The 19,958-nt window shown below is 40.2% G+C and overlaps 1 protein-coding gene across 21 annotated transcripts in view; it reads right to left on the bottom strand.

Annotated features, from left to right (window-relative positions):
- Positions 1–19,958, bottom strand: part of MYCBP2 (MYC binding protein 2) — a 304,484-nt gene that overhangs the window by 234,146 nt on the left and 50,380 nt on the right. For all 21 annotated transcript variants that reach the window (XM_051850575.2, XM_051850577.2, XM_051850583.2 and 18 more), the window contains exons 3-4: positions 14,081–14,296; positions 2,814–2,967 (exon numbers count right to left, since the gene is read on the bottom strand). In XM_051850575.2, coding sequence (XP_051706535.2) covers positions 2,814–2,967; positions 14,081–14,296 — 370 coding nt within the window. The remainder of the gene's footprint in view (positions 1–2,813; positions 2,968–14,080; positions 14,297–19,958) is intronic.

Below are 19,958 nucleotides of genomic sequence, written 5' to 3'. Positions count from 1 at the left end.
CCTGGTTGGGGCGCCGGATTCTGTCCCGGTTACCCCTCTTCCAGGCCAGCTTTCTGCTGTGGCCAGGGAGTGCAATGGAGGATGGCCCAAGTGCTTGGGCCCTGCACCCCATGGGAGACCAGGAGAAGCACCTGGCTCCTGTCATCGGATCAGCATGGTGTGCCGGCCGCAGCAGCCATTGGAGGGTGAACCAACGGCAAAGGAAGATCTGTCTCTCTGTCTCTCTCTCTCACTGTCCACTCTGCCTGTCAAAAAATAAAAAATTTTAAAAATGCATATATTTCAGGAATAACATGAAAGTAAGAGGAAAAAGTATAACTAATAGGATTGTGAGAGCTAATCAAAGGCAAAAAGTACAGGCAAATTTCAAGAAGTAAATTAAAGAACTAAATTAAAAAACTAAATTACTATTTGTATGAGGAGTTTCCAAAATGTTCATAGGAATGTGTATTATGCAAAATTGCATGGATTTCAATACTTGTTATGGACCAAAATAAGCATGTCTTTTAATTTCATTTCCATGAACTTTCTGAAGTACCTTTACATCTCTAAGTTAATTAAACAAAATAAAAAAATCAAGTGATGGTAAATCCCTACATAGAAAAATAATTCAAAGCAATTAAGAGATCATAAGTAAGCTTCAGAAAAATAAAAGATCCTAAAGACGGTGTAGCAGCATTTGAAACTAATAAGAAAATTAAAATGAACAAATTAACATTAGATGAGCACTTGCTATAATTTAAAAAAAAAACTAGTATTAAGACAAGATCAATTTTAAAAAGAATAAAGGAAACGTAATATATATGTAGAAGACTGGATACAAAGGAAAGTAGATAGCAACCACAAGAAGACAACAGAGGGGTAGATAATCTAGGAGGAAAGAAATGATTAACATGGTGTTCAAAATAAAAAAAATATACAGGTTTCAGTGTATATTTTGAGCATTTTAATTTTGCTGACAAACTAGATAACCTAGCAAAATATTGCTAAATGAATCAAATCCCCAGCAAAATGCTATCCAGCCAAGTAGCACACGACAATATCAATATGACCACTGGTGCTGCCCTAACAATAACCACAAGTTGCCTGTTTCTTAACATATTACAATTTTTATTGGGTAATAGTATTTAATAATCACGTGAGGAGCACCTGTTGTTTCTGCAAATCCTCAGCTTAATGACCAGCATCTCCCACCCCCACTAAAACAGAACAAAATCAATCAAAAAGACTATATTGTTACATATGACCAAAAAAGAAGCTTGTGACATGCAATTAGGTTCTTTTTCTTTTTTTTTCTCTTTTCTTTTTTCTTTTTTTTTTTTTTTTGACAGATAGAGTTAAGACAGTGAGAGAGACAGAGAGACAGACAGAGAGAAAGGTCTTCCTTCCGTTGGGTCACCCCCCAAACGGCCACTAAGGCCAGTGCACTGCATCAATCCAAAGCCAGGAGCCAGGTGCTTCCTCCTGGTCTCCCATGCGGGTGCAGGGCCCAAGCACTTGGGCCATCCTCCACTGCCCTCCCAGGCCACAGCAGAGAGCTGGACTGGAAGAGAAGCAACCGGGACTAGAACCCGGCGCCCATACGAGATGCTGGCAAGGCAGGCAGAGGATTAAGCAAGTAAGCTACAGCACCGGCCCCACAATTAGGTTCTTATGTATGAGTCTAATAAACTCCAAATAGTCAAGTGTTGAAAAAGGACCAAATGGTAGTCTGGACCTGGAGAATCAACATCATTCAGAAACTCACTCCAAATGCAAATTCCTGGGCCCCACCACAAATCCACTGAAACTCCACAGGCAGGGCCTAGATAACTGATCCAAGCTAATGGTTCAGTATCACAGCTCCAGTACTTCTGAGATATAGTTTCTGACTGAGGCCAGACAATGGCATGTAAAGGAAGCCTCCACAAAATGGAAACAATTTTAAGAGAAAACTTTCTTTCCTCCCTACTTCCCTCCCTCCCTCCCTTCCTTCCTTTCTCTCTCATTCTTTCAATTTATTTATTTATTTGAAAGGCAAAAACACAGAAAGAGGAGGAGACAGAGATCTTCCATCTGCTGGTTCACTTTCCAAATGGCCACCAACAGCCAGGCCAGGCAGAAGCCAGGAGCTAGGAGTTTCTTCCAGGTCTCCCACATGGGTGCAGGGTCCCAAGCATGTGGCCACCCTCTGCTGCTTTCCCAGGAGCATTAGGAAGGAGCTAGATTGGAAATGGAACAGCCCAGGCTCAAACTGGCAACCATATAGGGTATCAGTGCTGCAGGTGGAGGCTTAAGCTTCTACACCACAGTGCCAACCCCTAGAGCAAATACTTTGAAAAATTTAATGAAAGTCACTACTAAGTCAGAAGGTCTATCCATAATACCAACAGATTTTTATTTACAATGATATAAAAGAAATGTCCTCTATGTTTAGAAACTAACTACATTGATTTGAATTTGTGGCATTTATTCTCTTTTTCCTTATTTTTAAAAACTATCCAGAATAATGAGTAAAGTTAAGAAATGAACATTAACTGTTATTTAAGAAGAACTATCTAGGTTAATGGTGACTGTAAGGTTGAGGACTGTTTCTGGATTCCAATGATTTGTTTTGCTCTTCTCCCATCATTGAAATAACTGAGAAACCTCTGTGCATGCACCATAACTCTTAAACCATAGCTCCAGTGAAACACAGTAAAATTTCTTAGAACTTCTATCCTTCCTGTTTGAGCAACACAATTACAGACTGCACTACAGGTTGCTGCATGTGCTTTACACGTAAGAGAAGCCACTCATAGTAAGTTCTTCACTCCATAAGCCTAAGATCTCACCGAGGACCTCAGGAGGCTCAGACTGGAGGCCTTCCGGCTGCTGTCCCTGAAGCACGTTGAGCAGGGCTTGCAGACTCCTGAGACACAGGGATGGATGAGAAAATCGTGTCTCCTTGATCAGTTCAAAGACTTCACAAAGTCCAACCTCAATAATCTGTTTAAGATAAAAAAAAAAAAAAAAGTACACTTAATAACATGAAAACAAGTAACATTTCCTAGGCAATTTAATTGACACAAGTTACTCCCATAGCAAATGAGAAATGATTGAAATCTTTGAAAGGCAGAAATAAAAAACAGTACACTAAAAAAAGAAGAGGAAGAGGAAGAAGAAGAAGAACAGCATGCTTAACATGATTTTTGAAAAACCATTTGATGATAAAGAAAACTACAAAATAGTGGGTCTGGGCATTTAGTCTAGTGGTTAAAACACCAGTTAAGATACCCATTCCCATATAAGAGTTCATGGGTTTCATATCCAGCTCTGACACCTGACTCCACCTTCCTGCCACTGCACAACCTGTGAGGCAGCGGTAATGGTTCAAGTGATTGGGTTTCTGATAACTCACTTTAGAAACCTAGCCTGAGTTCTGGCTCCTGGCTTCAGTCCCAGCTGGTATCAACTGCTGTGGGCATCTGGGGAAGTGAATGAGCAGATGGACACATGTTCCTCTTTCTCTCTTTCTGCTTCTCAAAGTAATATATTTAAAAAAATTTAATAGTGGAATTGTTTAAAAAGTATTAATATAATGAAACCCTAGTAAAACATTACAAAAATGGCTTACACAGTGAACTACAGATCAAATTACATTCACTCAGAAGAAAAAAATGGTATAAACTTATAAAGTTCACTTGGTTATACTCAAGTGAAACTTGGTACTTTCTTTTATTAAAAGTCATTTTATTATTATAACCAGAAATAAAACAAAAAAACCACATATATAGTTAAAAGATTTTAAAGTGAGTGTCTTTTTTTTTTTTTGAAAGGCAGAGTTAGGGGACTGGGTGGGGGGAGGAATCTTCCATTCACTAGTTCTCTTCCCAAATGGCCACAACAGCCAGACCTGGGCCAGGCTGAAGCCAGGAACCAAAAGCTTTATCCAGGTTTCCCATGTAGATGGAAGGGATCCAAGTACTTCAAAATGAGTGTTTCATTATGGCCTTCCCTATAATGGTTCAATGACCATACTACTATTTAATAGGTGATATCTCTTATTATTTTAAGACAATCAAAAGCAGAATTTAAAACTGCTTAGCTAAAAATATCATTAATGTTTTTATTTTAATTATTCTGTCATTCCTCACTGGGATCAAGAAAAATCCAACTTAGTAACTAGCAAAAGAGATAAATCTGTAACTAAAGAAGGCGAAAACGAATGAATTGTAATGAACAGATATATACATACACCTTAAGAAGACTGATAAAAGAACACTAAACTCCATTGTGAGAAACAGATTTATAAGATCTCTTTAAACAGGTCTTCAAAGAAGGAGGTACCTTTCTCTGAAGGGAGGAGAGAACCTCCACTTTGACTATGACCTTGTCAAAACAAGATAAGAGTCGGAGAACTCAAGGGGCTTCCATAGCCTTGGAAACTCATGACTGGAGCATGGGGAGATTACTGAGGCCATAAACAAGAGTGTCAATTTGTAAAGTCAACAACAGGAGTCACTGTGCACTTACTCCTCATGTAGGATCTCTGTCCTTAGCGTGCTGTACATTGAGACTTAATGCTATAACGAGTACTCAAACAGTATATTTCACTCTGTGTTTCTATGGGGGTGCAAACTGTTGAAATCTTTACTTAATGTATACTAAACTGATCTTCTGTAAAAAAAAAAAAAAAGAAGAAGAAGAAATTATCAATTCCCAACTTGACTCTCACTGGGATTAAACATGACAATAGGTCTGATCTGATTTCATCATCATTTAAAAAATCATCTATTATTTTTCACTTTATGTTTCTGTGTGGGAGCAAACTGTTGAAATCTTTACTTAATGTATGCTAAACTGATCTTCTGTATATAAAGAGAATCGAAAATGAATCTTGATGTGAATGGAAGAGGAGAGGGAGTGGGAGAGGGGAGGGTTGCGGGTGGGAGGGACGTTATGGGGGCGAAGGCATTGTAATCCATAAGCTGTACTTTGGAAATTTATATTCATTAAATAAAAGTTAAAAAAAAAAAGATCTCTTTAGGAGGCATCAAAGTAAATTATTTGGAAAGGTTATAGAAAAAGTTAAAATGAGACTAATGAGGTAGAAACACCTCAAAGCATTAACACTGGTGGACAAAACAGTTTAAGAATATTCTCAGCTGAGATTAAATATATATATATATTTGGGGCTGGTGCTGTGGCGTAGCGGGTAAAACCGCCGCCTATAGTGCTGGAATCCATATGGGAGCCGGTTCAAGTCTAGGCTGCTCCACTTTCGATCAATCCCTCTGCTATGGCCTGGGAAAGCAGTATAAGATGGCCCAAGTCCTTGGGTCCCTGCACACATGTGGGAGACCAGGAGGAAGCTCCTGGCTCTAGGCTTCAGATCGGTGCTTCTCTGGCCGTTGCGGCTAGCTAGGGAGTAAACCAGAGGATGGAAGACCTCTCTGTCTCTGTCTCTGTCTGTCTGTCTGTCTGTCTCTCTCTCTGCCTCTCCTCCTCTCTCTGTGCAACTCTGACTTTCAAATAAATAAATAAATAAATTTTTTTAAAAAAGGCGTGTTTCAATTGACTGAATACACGAAGCATGAAATTCTCCATTTGATATAGTTCCTTTTCTTGGAATGGACTAGAAAATACAAGTATGTTGCCCAAGTGAGGCTTTATTGTCAGGCCAACAGGATTATCATTCTTTAAGACTGATTATTACCAACCATGACTTTTCATAATTCCAAAAAGATTTGCCACAGATGACAATTTTGGCCAGGGCTCATTTATACAAGTAAGCTTCCTACAGTAACAGAAATCACTGAACCTTGCCAGAAACAGTGAGGCTGTTTAATGGAACAGTTCTCCAACTCTCTGGTAAGCTACTTGGGTGTGCTGTCCAGAAACAGTGCTAGCTGGTTTCAGTGGGGCACACCCACAAAGCTTTAGTCACAAGGATCATGACACAGAATTCCCCACTTGTCCAGGTTAAACATTGTTGATTTTCATTAAGCATCCATGTCTTGGTTTACTGGACATAAACTGTTTAATAAATAGTAAAACTAACTCATTCCCATAATAGTGATATTCAGTATAAGGAAAAATAAAAATCAGACATAAGTTTCCTAACCATTGAAGAATTATTAACATTTAGCTCCAAATTATAGAGCAGCAGTTCCAAATATATTCCTTTTATTTTTAAAAGACATATTTATGTATTTGAAAGGCAGAGCAACAGAGAAAAACAAATGGAAAGATAGAGCTCTTCCATCTGCTGGTTCAAGCCTCAAATGGCTGCAATAGCCAACGATGGGCCAGGTTGAAGCCAGCAGCCAGGAACTCCATCCTGGTCTTCCATGTGGGTGGCAGGAGCCCAGGCACTTGGTCCACTTCCCACTCTTTCCCAGGCATATTAGCAGGGAGCTGGAATTCAAGCAGAACAGCCAGGACTTGAACTGGTCCTCTGACATGGGATGCTGGTGTTGCAGATGGTGGCTAGCCCATTGCACAACAACAGCAGCCCCAAAACATATTCTTAAATAAGTATTTTTCTGTTGTTTGGTTGAGTAAGGAATATTTTCCAACAGTATACATGTTAGAATTTGACTAAAAACTTGAAGCCTGTCTTATAGTCACTGAACACACACTTATACATTTTCCTCCTTCAATAATAGGAAGATAATAAGAAAATATATATGTACTACAAATACAATATGATATCACTTGTTTAGAAATAAATATACTTTAACATGTACACTGAAAATTACCAAAGAAATATAAATATCTGAATATTTTTGGTTGATGAGATTTCATAAATCATATATTTTATTCATCTATTTGACAGGCAGAGAGAGAGAGAGAGGAGAGGGAATGAAAATGAGAGAGAGAGATTAAGCAAGACAGCTCTCATCTACTTGTTAACACCCCAAATGCCCACAAGAGCTGAGGCAGGGCTAGGGCTGAAGGCAGAAGTTAGGAAGGCAATACAGGTCTCCCACACTGGTGGCTGGAACTCAACTATTTGAGCCATTACCAGCTGCCTCCCAGGGTCTCAGATCCATCAGCTGGAAGCTAGAGTCAGGAGCCAGAGCTGGGTATTGAATCTAGGTATACCAGTGTAGGACATGGGCATGTTAACAGCTAGGCTAAATATTCTTTACTAGAAATTACTTCTCATTTCTATTTCTTCATCATACAAAATACTCTGCACTTTCAAATTATCTACAATGAATAAGTACTGATTTTCTAATCAGAAAAATAAAATAATCATTGTGACTTTGAAATAGAATGACTAACCATAAGATAAAACACACGGAAAGCTTCATCACTGTCAAGGATAAACTAACCACTAACATGACTTTCTACTTCAGAAAACAGTCTTTGTTAAGTTTATGACATTTTACCCTCACTGTTGCTTTCAAATAATTAAATTCTGAAGGCTCTCTATTGTAATTGAAAGATGAAGGCATATAAAACCTAATAACTACCTGATACAGCCAATCCAACGTCAATGCTGGGAGAAGTTGGAAGAAAACATGTGAGGACTTCAAAAAGTTCATGGAAAATGGGAAAAGATAAGTTTATTTTGGTACAGAAATACTTTTGAAATAAATGCATAGTTCCTTCATAAAATGCATTTCCTATGAACTTTTTGAAGAACCCTCATACTTGGCAAAAGAAAAATGGCATAGTGTGTTTTCCAAGGTTTTATTCTGCTCTCTTTTAATCATGTTCTTAAATCCTGCTGAATCAGTTCTAATACAGAATACGTTTGAGAAAGTTTAAAAGGAAATCAAAAGTAGATTGAGATTTTACCATAAAGTATTCTGCTTTTAAAACTGTATACAGCAAAGATTTCATAGAGATAATATTTACAAACAAAAGATTTAGAAATCCAGATGGGAAGGTAAAAAAGGAAGAAGACAACTGTAGAGGAAGAAGGATAAGAAAAAAAGAGAGGAAGAAGAAATCTGCCACTCAGAAAGTTTCGGTCTCAAGGTTTTTAGTTTCCTGTCCTCAAACATGCAAACTGACCTTCTACTGTTACCATCTTCCCTTTTCTTCACACCCAGAGGGAAAAGTGCTCTTCAAGTTTTTCTTTTAAATATTTATTTATTTATTTGAAAGAGTTACAGAGAGAGAGGGAGAGACAGAGAGATCTTCCATCCATTCGTTCACTCTCCAGATGGCCAGAGCCAGGAGTTTCTTTCTGGTCTCCCAAGTCACCCAAGGACTTGGGTCACCTTGTGCTGTATTCCCCAGCCCTTTGCGGGGAGCAGGATCAGAAGCAGAATAAACAGGACATGAAATGGAGCACATATGGATCGCACAGTTGCGGGCGGTGGCTTTATCCACTATACCACAACGTTGACCTGGTCTTTCAACTTTTCTAAGCAAAATTTTCTTTCCAAATAATGTTCTTGACCTCAGCCCCTCCCTTCTCTCACAGAATTTTATTTCATTTCCACCCACACAGTGATAACCCCCATGCCTCAATTTCCAGCTGGCACTTCTTTTCTACTCTGGCCCTCATAATACATGCTGGACAAACTCCCAGCTACCTCAAAATTTTGCGCAGAACAATCATTGTCCAACCAAGCATTGTTCCTCTTCCAGTCCTTCCTCTTTCAGTAAACAGCATCACCACTCAGAAACTTTAAGAATACACTTAGACGCCATCTTCTCTTTCAAGCTTCACAGCCAAAAAAAAAAAAATCACCAATTCCTGTCCATTTTGCTTCCTTAACATCTTGTGTTCACAAAATTGTCACTACCATGATTCTAATACTCATTAACACTTCTAACAACTGCAATAACCACCCATCCTCTGCCTCTAATCTCACATCCATTAATGCATGTGCCTTACCAGCAGCTAGGTAGCCACAGTAAAATGACAGTCTGGTTATACTCTGACTTAAAGTCCTCAATGCTTCCTAGGTACAAGACAACAAGTGAATCAGTTACAAGACACAAGCAGCTCTTCATGATCTTGGATGTGATCTCCTTCTCTCTCTCTCCTTGCTTGATCTCAGCCAGTGTTGCAAACTACTCCATTGTGTCCTATTACATACACCTGGCAGGCCCTATCAGTCTTTACAGCACCAGAGAGCAGCTGTTATTGATCTGTGTGCTGCCCTTACTAGACAACGCTGTTCTGAAGGCAAGAACTGTGTCTCACCCTTTTGTTCTCAGAGACTAACACAATGCTGACTGGAAAACCAAAAAGAAATCACCAAATTATGAAATAAATAATCAGTCTGTATAGGTCTACACCATTTAATAAAATATGTGGCATGACTAGCTACCAATGAGTTCATAAAGTTAGTCTGAAGCCTAAGTACAATTATTAAGAAATTATACGACTGGGATTGTTGTGGTGCAGGGGGTGAGTCACCACTTGGGATGCCCACATCCCAGATTGGAATAGTAGGATTTGAGTTCAGCCTCCACTTAGAATCTGTTAACATGCCTGGCAGGCAGCAGATCATGGTCTAAGAAGTTGAGTTCCTGCCACCCACGTGGAAGGCCTGGGTGAAGTTCCTGGCTCCTGGCTTTGAACTGGCTCATCCAGAGCTATCTGTGGACATTTGGGGAAAGAACGAGCATATAGAAAATCTGTCTCTCACTCTCTCTGTCATTCTGCCTTTCAAACATGTTTAAAAAAAAAAACAAAACATACATTAAAAATATTGTATATTACAAAACTTGGAAACCTGTAGAGGATTTGGATAATAATGACAGCTTGAGCTGGGTAAAAATTATAGAAGAAGTAAGGTCAAGAGGCACAGGCAATCAACGCCAGAATGGACAAATGTGATTACATCAAATTGAGAAGCTTTTGCATTGGAAAAGAAACACTCAGCAAAGTGAAGAGGCAACTAACAGAATGTGAGGAAATATTTGCAAACTATGCAACTGATAAAGAATTAATATCCAGAATCTATAAAGAGCTCAAGAAACTCAACAGCAACAAAACAATTCACTCAAGAAATGGACAAAGGATTTGAACAAGCATTTTTCAAAAGAGGAAATTCAAATGGCCCACAGAAACATGAAAAAATGCTTAGGATCACTAGCCATCAGGGAAACACAAATCAAAACCACAATGAGGGCCGGAGCTGCAGCTCACTTGGCTAATCCTCTGCCTGCGGTGCCAGTATCCTGGGTTTTAGTCCTGGTTGGGGCTCTGGGTTCTGTCTTGGTTGCTCCTCTTCCAGTCCAGCTCTCTGCTGTGGCCCAGGAAGGCAGTGGAGGATGGCCCAAGTGCTTGGGCCCTGCACCCACATGGGAGACCAGGAGGAAGCACCTGGCTCCTGGCTTTGGATTGGCGCAGCGCCCGGCCATAGCGGCCATTTGGGGGGTGACCCGACGGAAGGAAGACCTTTCTCTCTCTCTCTTTCACTGTCTAACTCTGCCTTCAAAAAAAAAAAAAAAAAAAAAAAAAAAAAAAAAAAAAAACACCCCACAATGAGGTTTCACTTCACCCTGTCAGAATGGCTTTATACAGAAATCAGCATATAGCAAATACTGGTGAGGGTGTGAGGCAAATGGTACCCTAATCCTCTGCTGGTGGGAACATGAACTGATGCAACCACTGTGGAAGACAGTATGGAGACACCTCAGAAATCTGAATATAGACCTATTATATGACCCAGCCATCTCTCTCTCTAACTCTGCCTGTAAAAAAAAAAAAAAAAAAAAGGTAACCTATAGAAGTGAAATTGACAGTTTCCAATGGGATGATTTTGAACAGCCCTTATCTAGACTATTGAGGAACAGTTCCCGCCCCTTCATACTACTTAATGTAGGGTTAATCACATGTGTATAAAGTTAATCAAGGGACTGGCGCTGTGGTACAGCAGGTAGAGCCACCATCTGGAGTGCCTGCATCCCATATGGGCGCTAGTTTGAGTCCCGGCTGTTCCACTTTGAATCCAGCTCTCTTCTACAGCCTCAGATGGCAGTGGAGGATTGCCCAGGTGCTTGGGCCCTTGCATCTGCGTGAGAGACTTGGAAAATGCTCCTGGCTTTGGATCAGCCCAGCTCCAGCCTTTACGGCCATTTGGGGAGTGAACCAGTGGATGGAAGACCTCTCTCTCTGCTTCTGCCTCTCTGTAACTCTGCCTTTCAAATACATACATAAATAAATAAATCTTTAAAAAAATAGTTAATCAAAAAATAATCTTTGTTAAAAAATAAGAATGGGAATAGAAGAGGGAGGAGCAAGAAGGGTGGGAGTAGATAACAGTCTACACAGAGGTATCATCACTTCCTCCTCTCTCTGCAGATCTCATTCATCACAAGATCACATTGAACCCACAAGGTTCATTTCTGTGTACTCTAGTATTTTTAATGAATTGAAAAGCTCCTTGAAAAGTAACTGAAATCCACTGCGCCTGTATATTTTCTTGTTTGCCCCTGACTGGACACTTATAACTATCACTTACTGAGCACACACTATGTGCCAGGTACTGTTCTCTGCAGTGACACCCATTAATTCATTTAAACTTTGCTACAACACTATGAGGTGGATACCAGTCCTAATTTGTAGATGGCAACACAAAGGCACAGATATGTTGAATAATGGTGAGTATCTGATCCCAGGCAGTCTGACTGGATAATCCATGTTCTTAAACACTAAATATTGTTTCCAGATAGGCATTATAGAGTGAAAAACTGTTTTAATCACTGGAGCTATCCTTTAAGTTTCCTTGAAAGAATGCCTTTTGACTCTGTCAATCATGCTGAAAACATATTATCTTAAGAATGCCCAGGGAAAAGGCTTTTAGTCTAGCAGATAGGATGGTGGCATCCAATAGCAGAACACCTGGGTTTGATACCCAGCTCCTGCTCCTTATTCTAGATGGAATCCCCGGGGAGGTGTGGTGCTAGCTCCAATGGTTGGGCAGCCCACATCAGCCCTGGCTTTTGACATTTCAGATGTGAACCAGCAGACAAGAGTTCTGTCTTCTCTGTCTCTCTGCCTTCAAAAAAATTTTTAAAAAATAGTAAAAAAGAATGCCTGCAGCGTTGTGGCGCAGTGGGTTACAGCCGTGGCCTGCAGCACCAGCATCCCATATGGGCACTGGTTCGAGTCTCAGGTGCTCCACTTCCAATCCAGCTCTCTGCTATGGCCTGGGAAAGCAGTGGAAGATGGCCCAAGTCCTTGGGCCCCTGCACCCATGTGGGAGCCTAGAGGAAGCTCCTGGCTCCTGGCTTCAGATCAGCTCAGTTCTGGCCATTGAGGTCACTTGGGGAGTGAACAAGCAGATGGAAGACCTCTCTCTCTCTCTCTCTCTCTCTCTCTACCTCGCTCTGTAACTGTCTTTCAAATAAATAAAATAAATATTAAAAAAAAGCCTGATACTTTAATACTCATTTATCATGTTATAAAACAATATAAAATCGGTTATTCTTAATTACTTAGTATCTTTTCAAAATCTGCACACTCATGCAAAAGATTTCTCTGGGCTTTTGTTTTTCTTCCCAATACTGAACTTAAAAACAATGATTACTACAGAGCTGAGTGACTCACCCACACACAGACTGGAATCCGTACTTAACATGTATTATCCAGGTCTTGCAACCTTATATCCAAAGTACACTTTCTCCCTCTCAACCTTTTCTAATTAACCTAAGAAATTACAATTAGAGACCACAATCTCCACCGCTCTCAGGAGGGACTTATGTGAAAAAAGCAAAGCATGCTTGTTTTTGATTAAAGCAGTAAGTAGAGTATGTGTAGTTAAGACACTGGAAAGAGAGAAAACAAGCAAAGTGAAGGGTCTCCACTCTTAACACAGGAAACGATAAGGACATTTGAAGATGAATGATTAAGAAACTGAAGACTTTCACAAAATCTACAAAACAGAAAGCAAGTCACCTGCTGAGAATAAGAACCAGCCTATAGGAAGAAGGAGGGCCTTAGCAGATTTGGAACTAGCCACCATGCAACAAAATAGAGAAACAGGACAGGGGCTAATGCTCTGGCACTGCAGGTTAACGCCCTGGCTTGAAGCACTGGCATCCCATATGGGCTCCGGTCCGAGACTCGGATGCTTCACTTCCGATCCAGCTCTCCGCTATGGCCTGGGAAAGCAGCACAAGATGGCTCAAGTCCTTGGGCACCTGCACTCGCGAGGGAGACCCAGAAGAAGATCCTGGCTCCTGGCTTTGGATCAGCACAGCTCCGGCCATTGTGGCCAATTGGGGAGTGAACCATTGGATGGAAGACCTCTCTCTCCCTGCCTATCCTCTCATATGTAACTCTGACTTTCAAATAAATAAATAAATCTTTAAAAAAATGTAAAATGCATGAATCTTCTAAAAGTTATATTTTTAAAAATGCCTATATTTCACCTATTCTGTTTAGAAATGACATCTACTCTAGAAAAATATATATATAACAACATTACAGTCTTGAAATAAACCAGTAAGTAAAGTGAACAGAGTACATTAATAGTTTGCTCTAAATGTTTCTACAAAACCAGTTTGTTTATATGTTTTTGGAGAATAAAGAAGCAATCTCAGAATCATGTCCAAGTTGGATCAGTTCACATACGACTTTTTCCCTAGGCAAGGGGAGTCAAAATAGCAGGAGCACAACTATAAGCTTAGGCTGTTGCATAGCCAGAAACCTCTCTGCTTCTATTTCAAAGAAAATTAAAATGTACTTACCCAGGGCTCCTCCCCAAGGGAACTCTCTAAAGCTCTTGACTGAAGGCAGTTTGTGCTTCCTCTCGTGCCCACCTTAGTAGCTGCTCACTGGCTCAGGGCTCTACTCCCACTTGGAAAGGCTCAACAGCCTCCTTACTAGCTGCCTCCAGCCTAGCACAGCCATTCTAGAGCTTCTGTACCTTTAACCTCATAACAGACTCTAGCCCACCGACCTCTGCCTGGGGTGATTAAGTACACCCCTCAGACATACCAGTTACTGGCTTTGTTAGCATTCTGATTACAAAGGCAGTTTGCCTAGCCTGTCTCAAACCTGTACTTACATGAATATACTTATACTTGTTTTTTGTTCATAAGTTTTTAAAAAGCAAGAAACTTTAGCAATGCACACATATGTAATAAATCCAGAAAAGCTGTAGGTTGTGCATCTAAAGAGAATGTAGTAGCTTACCTTTGGAAGCTTGATAGGAGGCTCTTTGGATTCCTCCTCTTCATCACTATCTGATTCTCCACTCTGCACAGAGTTCTTAGATGCAAGTGCCAAGGAGGTTTCTTTCTTCTGCCATTCCAGAACGCAATGGCGTACATTGCAGTAAATATTGAAAGCAGAAGGATTACTATGTAGTTTGATATCTGGTATGATTACTGTATTCTCCAAGTTTTCAGACTGAAAATACAAGATAGAATATTTCAATTTCACATTTTTTTTTTTGACAGGCAGAGTTAGACAGTGAGAGAGAGAGAGAGAGAGAGAGAGAGAGACAGTGAAAAAGGTCTTCCTTTCCGTTGGTTCACCCCCCAAATGGATGCTACGGCTGGCGCCAATCTGAAGCCAGGAGCCAGGTGTTTCCTCCTGGTCTCCCATATGGGTGCAGGGCCCAAGCACTTGGGCCATCCTCCACTGCCTTCCCAGCCACAGCAGAGAGCTGGACTGGAAGAGGAACAACCGGGACAGAATCCGGCGCCCCGACCAGGACTAGAACCCGGGGTGCCAGCGCCACAGGCAGAGGATTAACTTAGTGAGCCACGGAACCAGCCAATTTCACATTCTTTCCATCATCATCAATTCTTATTTTGAACCAAAAAAAAAAAAAAAAAAAGGCAACAAAGTTCAGATAGGCTAACTGATGTGTAGAAGTCATGTACATGACAGAACAAAGACATGATAAGTCTGTTGACTCAACTTCTGGAAGATTTACCACCATACATCAATATTTTTTGAGTAACACAGGAATATTCAACCTGATAAAGGCTGGAAGGGGACAGGCAGAGAACCTAACAAAAAGATCCTTTTATCTCCACAGCAGGCATACAACAAACAGAACTCAACTGCTAGTGTATTATATCAAAGCATATTAATTTGGTGCCTCTCTAAGGGAAAACAAAGATACGGCAGAGTATTAAATACCTACTACAAATACTGATTCATGTTTTAAAATCTTTTAAAGCTGATTTAGGGGAAGAGGCATTGTGGTGCCGCAGGTTAAGCCACTGCTTGAGAGACTTGCATCCCATTTCAGAGTGCATGGGATGGAGTCTAGCCTCAGCTTCCAATCTAGCTTACTGTCAATGTACCCAGGAAGCAGCCGATGATGGCTGCAATATTTGATTCCCTGTCACGTATGTGGGAGACCCAGATGGAGTTTCTTGTTTCTGGCTTCCTACTGACCCAGCGCTGGCTGTTGTGATCATTTCTGTCTCTCCCTCTCTCTCTGTTATGCTGCCTTTCAAGTAAATGAATAAAACTGTTAAAAGCAGATTTAGGGATTTATCCAGAAATTAGATCTCATGGGCAATAGTTAAAACACCACCTGGGCTACCTACATCATAAATTAGAGCACCTGAGGTTGAGTCCGGAATGCGCTTCCAATTCCAGCTACCTATTGATGAATACCCCTTGAGAAAACTGGATTTCCACATGCAGAAGCATGAAGCAAGACCCCTACCTTACACCTTAGACAAAAACACACTCAACATGGATTAAAGATCTAATTCTACAACCCGACACCATCAAATTATTAGAGAACATTGGAGATAACCTGCAAGATACAGGCACAGGCAAAGACTTCTTGGAAAAGACCCTGGAGGTACAGGCAGTCAAAACCAAAATTAACAATTGGGATTGCATCAAATTGAGAAGTTTCTGTACTTCAAAAGAAACAGTCAGGAAAGTGAAGAGGCAACCGAAAGAATGGGAAAAAATATTTACAAACTATACAACAGATAAAGGGTAAATAACCAGAATCTACAAAGAGATCAAGAAACTCCAAAACAACAAAACAAACAACCCACTTAAGAGATGGGCCAAGCACCTCAATAGACATTTTTCAAAAGAGGAAATCCAAATGGCCAACAGGCACATGAAAAAATGTTCAGGATCACTAGCAATCAGGGAAATGCAAATCAAAACCACAATGAGGTTTGACCTCACCCCGGTGAGAATGGCTCACATTCAGAAATCTACAAACAACAGATGCTGGCAAGGATGTGGGGAAAAAGGGACACTAACTCACTGTTGGTGGGAATGCAAACTAGTAAAGCCACTTTGGAAGTCAGTCTAGAGATTCCTCACTAACCTGAATATAATCCTACCATACAACCCAGCCATCCCACTCCTTGGAATTTATCCAAAGGAAATGAAATTGGCAAATAAAAGAACTGTCTGCACCTCAATGTTTACTGCAGCTCAATTCACAATAGCTAAGACAAGGAACCAACCTAAACGCTCATCAACAGAAGACTGGATAAAGAAATTACGGGATATGTACTCTATAGAATACTATACAGCAGTAAAAAACAATGAAATCTGGTCATTTGAAACAAAATGGAGGAATCTGGAAACCATCATGCTGAGTGAATTAAGCCCTCCCAAAGGGACAAATATCATATGTTATCCCTGATCGGCGACAACTAACTGTGCACCAAAAATGAAACCTGTTGAAGTGAAATGGACACCATGAGAAACAATGACTTGATCAGCCCTTGTCCTGACTGTCAAAGAACAACTTACTACTTTATCCCTTTTAGTATTTTTTTGTTCTACTTGATACTATTGGTTGAACTCTTTAATTAACACACAATTATTGTTAGGTGTTTAAATTTAACTGAAAAGTGATCCTTGTTAAATATAAGAGTGGGAAAAAGAGAGGGAAGAGATGTACAGTTAAGCACATGCTCATTGGTACTTGCTCCTATAGGTAGAGTTAGAAATGTACCAGGGGATTCCAATTTAATCCCATCAAGGTGGCATGTACCAATGCCATCTCACTAGTCCAAGTGATCAGTTTCAGTTCACAATTGATCATAATGATAGGATTAAGATTCAAAGGGAGCACATAAACAAGACTAGTGTCTGCAAATACTAACTGATAGAATTAAAAAGGAGAGAACGATCCAACATGGGAAACAGGATACACAGCAGACCCATAGAATGGCAGATGTCCTAAATAGCACTCTGGCCTCAGAATCAGCCCTTAAGGCATGTGGATCCGGCTGAAAAGCCCATGAGAGTATTTCAGGCATGGAAAGCCAAGACACTCTGGCAAAAAAAAAAGACCTAAACGAAAGATCTCTGTGAGTGAGATCCCAGTGGAAACAATGGGCCATCAAAGAAGGAGATACCTTTCTCTGAAGGGAGGAGAGAACTTCCACTTTGACTATGACATTGTCTAAATAAGATCGGAGTCGGCAAACTTAAGAGGCTTCCATAGCCTTGGCAACTCATGACAAGAGCCTAGGGTGATTACTGATGCCATAAACCAGAGTGTCAATTTGTTAAATCAACAACAGGAGTCACTGTGCACTTACTCTTCATGTAGAATCTCTGTCCTTAATGTGTTGTACAATGTGAATTAATGCTGTAACTAGTACTCAAACAATCCTTAACACTTTGTGTTTCTGTGTGGGTGCAAACTATTGAAGTCTTTACTTAGTATATACTAAATTGATCTTCTGTATATAAAGATAACTGAAAAAGAATCTTGAAGAATGGGATGGGAGAGGGAGCGGGAGATGGGATGGTTGTGGGTGGTAGGGAGGTTATGGGGGGAAAAGCCACTATAATCCAAAAGTTGTACTTTGGAAATTTATATATATTAAATAAATGTTTAAAAAAATTCTAAAAAAAAAAAAATGAATACCCTTTGAGGCAACACGTGATGGTTTCAGTACTTGAGTCCCTAACAACCACATTGTTCAGCCCCAATGTGGGCATACAGGGAGAAAACCAGCCTGTGAAAGACCCCTATCTCTTTCCCTTTTGGATAAATAAAACCAAAATTTCAGCTGCTTGAGTTGGAATTAAACTGGTGCTTTAAATCAAAAAACTTTAATTTTCATCAACTGCTGTAATTTCATTCTCATTAAAATAGCAGTAAGGCCAAGAAAAGTGAATATTTTGGACATAAGCTTCCCTAAGCTCTTTCTCAGCTTTCAGTCTTCACAAAAGCATGGTAAACAATTTATCCAATGTTTCCTCATAGAGGAAGGCATAGAGATAAAGAGAGAAAGGGACAGTGAAACATACATTCCGTCCAGTGGTTCACTCCCTAAATGCCCACAATAAGCAGGGCTGGGCCAGGCCAACACCAGGAGCCCCGAACTCAATCTGCATCTTCCACATTGGTGGCAGAGATCCAAGTACTTGACCTATCAGCAACTACCTCCCAGGGTGAACATTAGCAGGAAGATACATCAAAAGAGAAGCTGGGACTCAAACACAAGCATGCCAATATGGGATGCAGGTGTCCCAAGTAGCCACTTAACCACTATACAAAATGCCTGCCCCTGTGCCCACAATTTTATTCCTCTGATAGTCACTGTACTTTCAGGACCAACACTGGCATCACAAAGAAAGGTTTTATGACATTTTACAAATGTGAATTGGCAGGATTACAGAATGTCCACAAAGAACCTAAGATAAATAAAATGATACCTCATGTGCCAAAAGGATTTGGGCACCAAATTCTATTCTTTTTCCATAAAGAATTGGGGAAAAAAAGAAGTATTCTTGTTAAATAACAAATATATTAAAGCTTAAAGTGGCATGTGAGTTGTGGGCATGTCTCCCAGACTTCCAAATAAATATTAGCAACCTAAATATCTCTCTAAATAAACCAAATATAAAATAGGTACACATCATGACCAATTAAAACAATGTTGTTACAACTCTAGAAAAGCACTCAGAGTAATCCCTATCTGGATGAAAATAACAGAGAAAAAACTTCAGATGCTAAAAATAAGCATGGGAACAGCACTTGACAAAAACCCAGTATCAACTCTTAAGTAAACTGGGAATAAGAAGCAATTTCCTCAACTTATAAAGAGGATCTAATACATATCCATAGCTAACACAGTAACAGATCAAATGCTTTCTGAATCCTAAAACTGCAATTAAAGCAAATGCATCTACCCTCAGCAACTCAATTCAGTACAACAAGTCAAGAAAAAAAAGAAAAAAAGGCACAATTAGAACAGAAATATGAAAGTAAATGTCTCCATTTTTTTTTTTTTTTTTTTTTTTTTTTGACAGGCAGAGTTGACAGTGAGAGAGAGAGACAGAGAGAAAGGTCTTCCTTTGCCGTTGGTTCACCCTCCAATGGCCGCCGCGGCCGGCGGGCTGCGGCCGGCGCACCGCGCTGATCCAATGGCAGGAGCCAGGTGCTTCTCCTGCTCTCCCATGGGGTGCAGGGCCCAAGTACTTGGGCCATCCTCCACTGCACTCCCTGACCACAGCAGAGAGCTGGCCTGGAAGAGGGGCAACCGGGACAGAATCCGGCGCCCCGACCGGGACTAGAACCTGGTGTGCCGGCGCCGCTAGGTGGAGGATTAGCCTAGTGAGCCAAGGCGCCGGCCCAAATGTCTCCATTTGTAGAGGCATGAAGATAATCTTAAAGAATTTGCAAAAATCTACATACTAGAAGCAGTATGTAGTGTGAGATACAAAACCAGTATATAAACATAAGTAATGTAGAATCTAAAAAACTGATCTCACAGAAGATAAAAGTATAATGGTGGTTATCAGAGGCTGTGGAGAATAGGGAGAAGAATAGAGAATGGCTGATTAACAGGTACTAAGTTATAGTTAGGAGTAAGAAGTTCTGACATTCTATTGCACACTAGACATGGATAATATACCATATATAAATATTCTAACTAGTAGAAATTACTTGAATGTTTTCACCATAGAAAATGTTAAATGTCTGAGGAGATAAATATGCATATCCTTATTACACATTACATAACATACACAGGTATCAAAACATCACATGGTATCCCATAAATTTGTGCAATTTTTAAAAAAAAAAATTTTACTTATCTATTTGAGAGAG

The sequence above is a fragment of the Oryctolagus cuniculus genome, chromosome 9, assembly GCF_964237555.1.
Source record: "Oryctolagus cuniculus chromosome 9, mOryCun1.1, whole genome shotgun sequence".
NCBI lineage: Eukaryota > Metazoa > Chordata > Mammalia > Lagomorpha > Leporidae > Oryctolagus > Oryctolagus cuniculus.
Note: the sequence above shows the minus strand (reverse complement) of the source record. Positions and strands in the feature narration are given on the sequence as shown.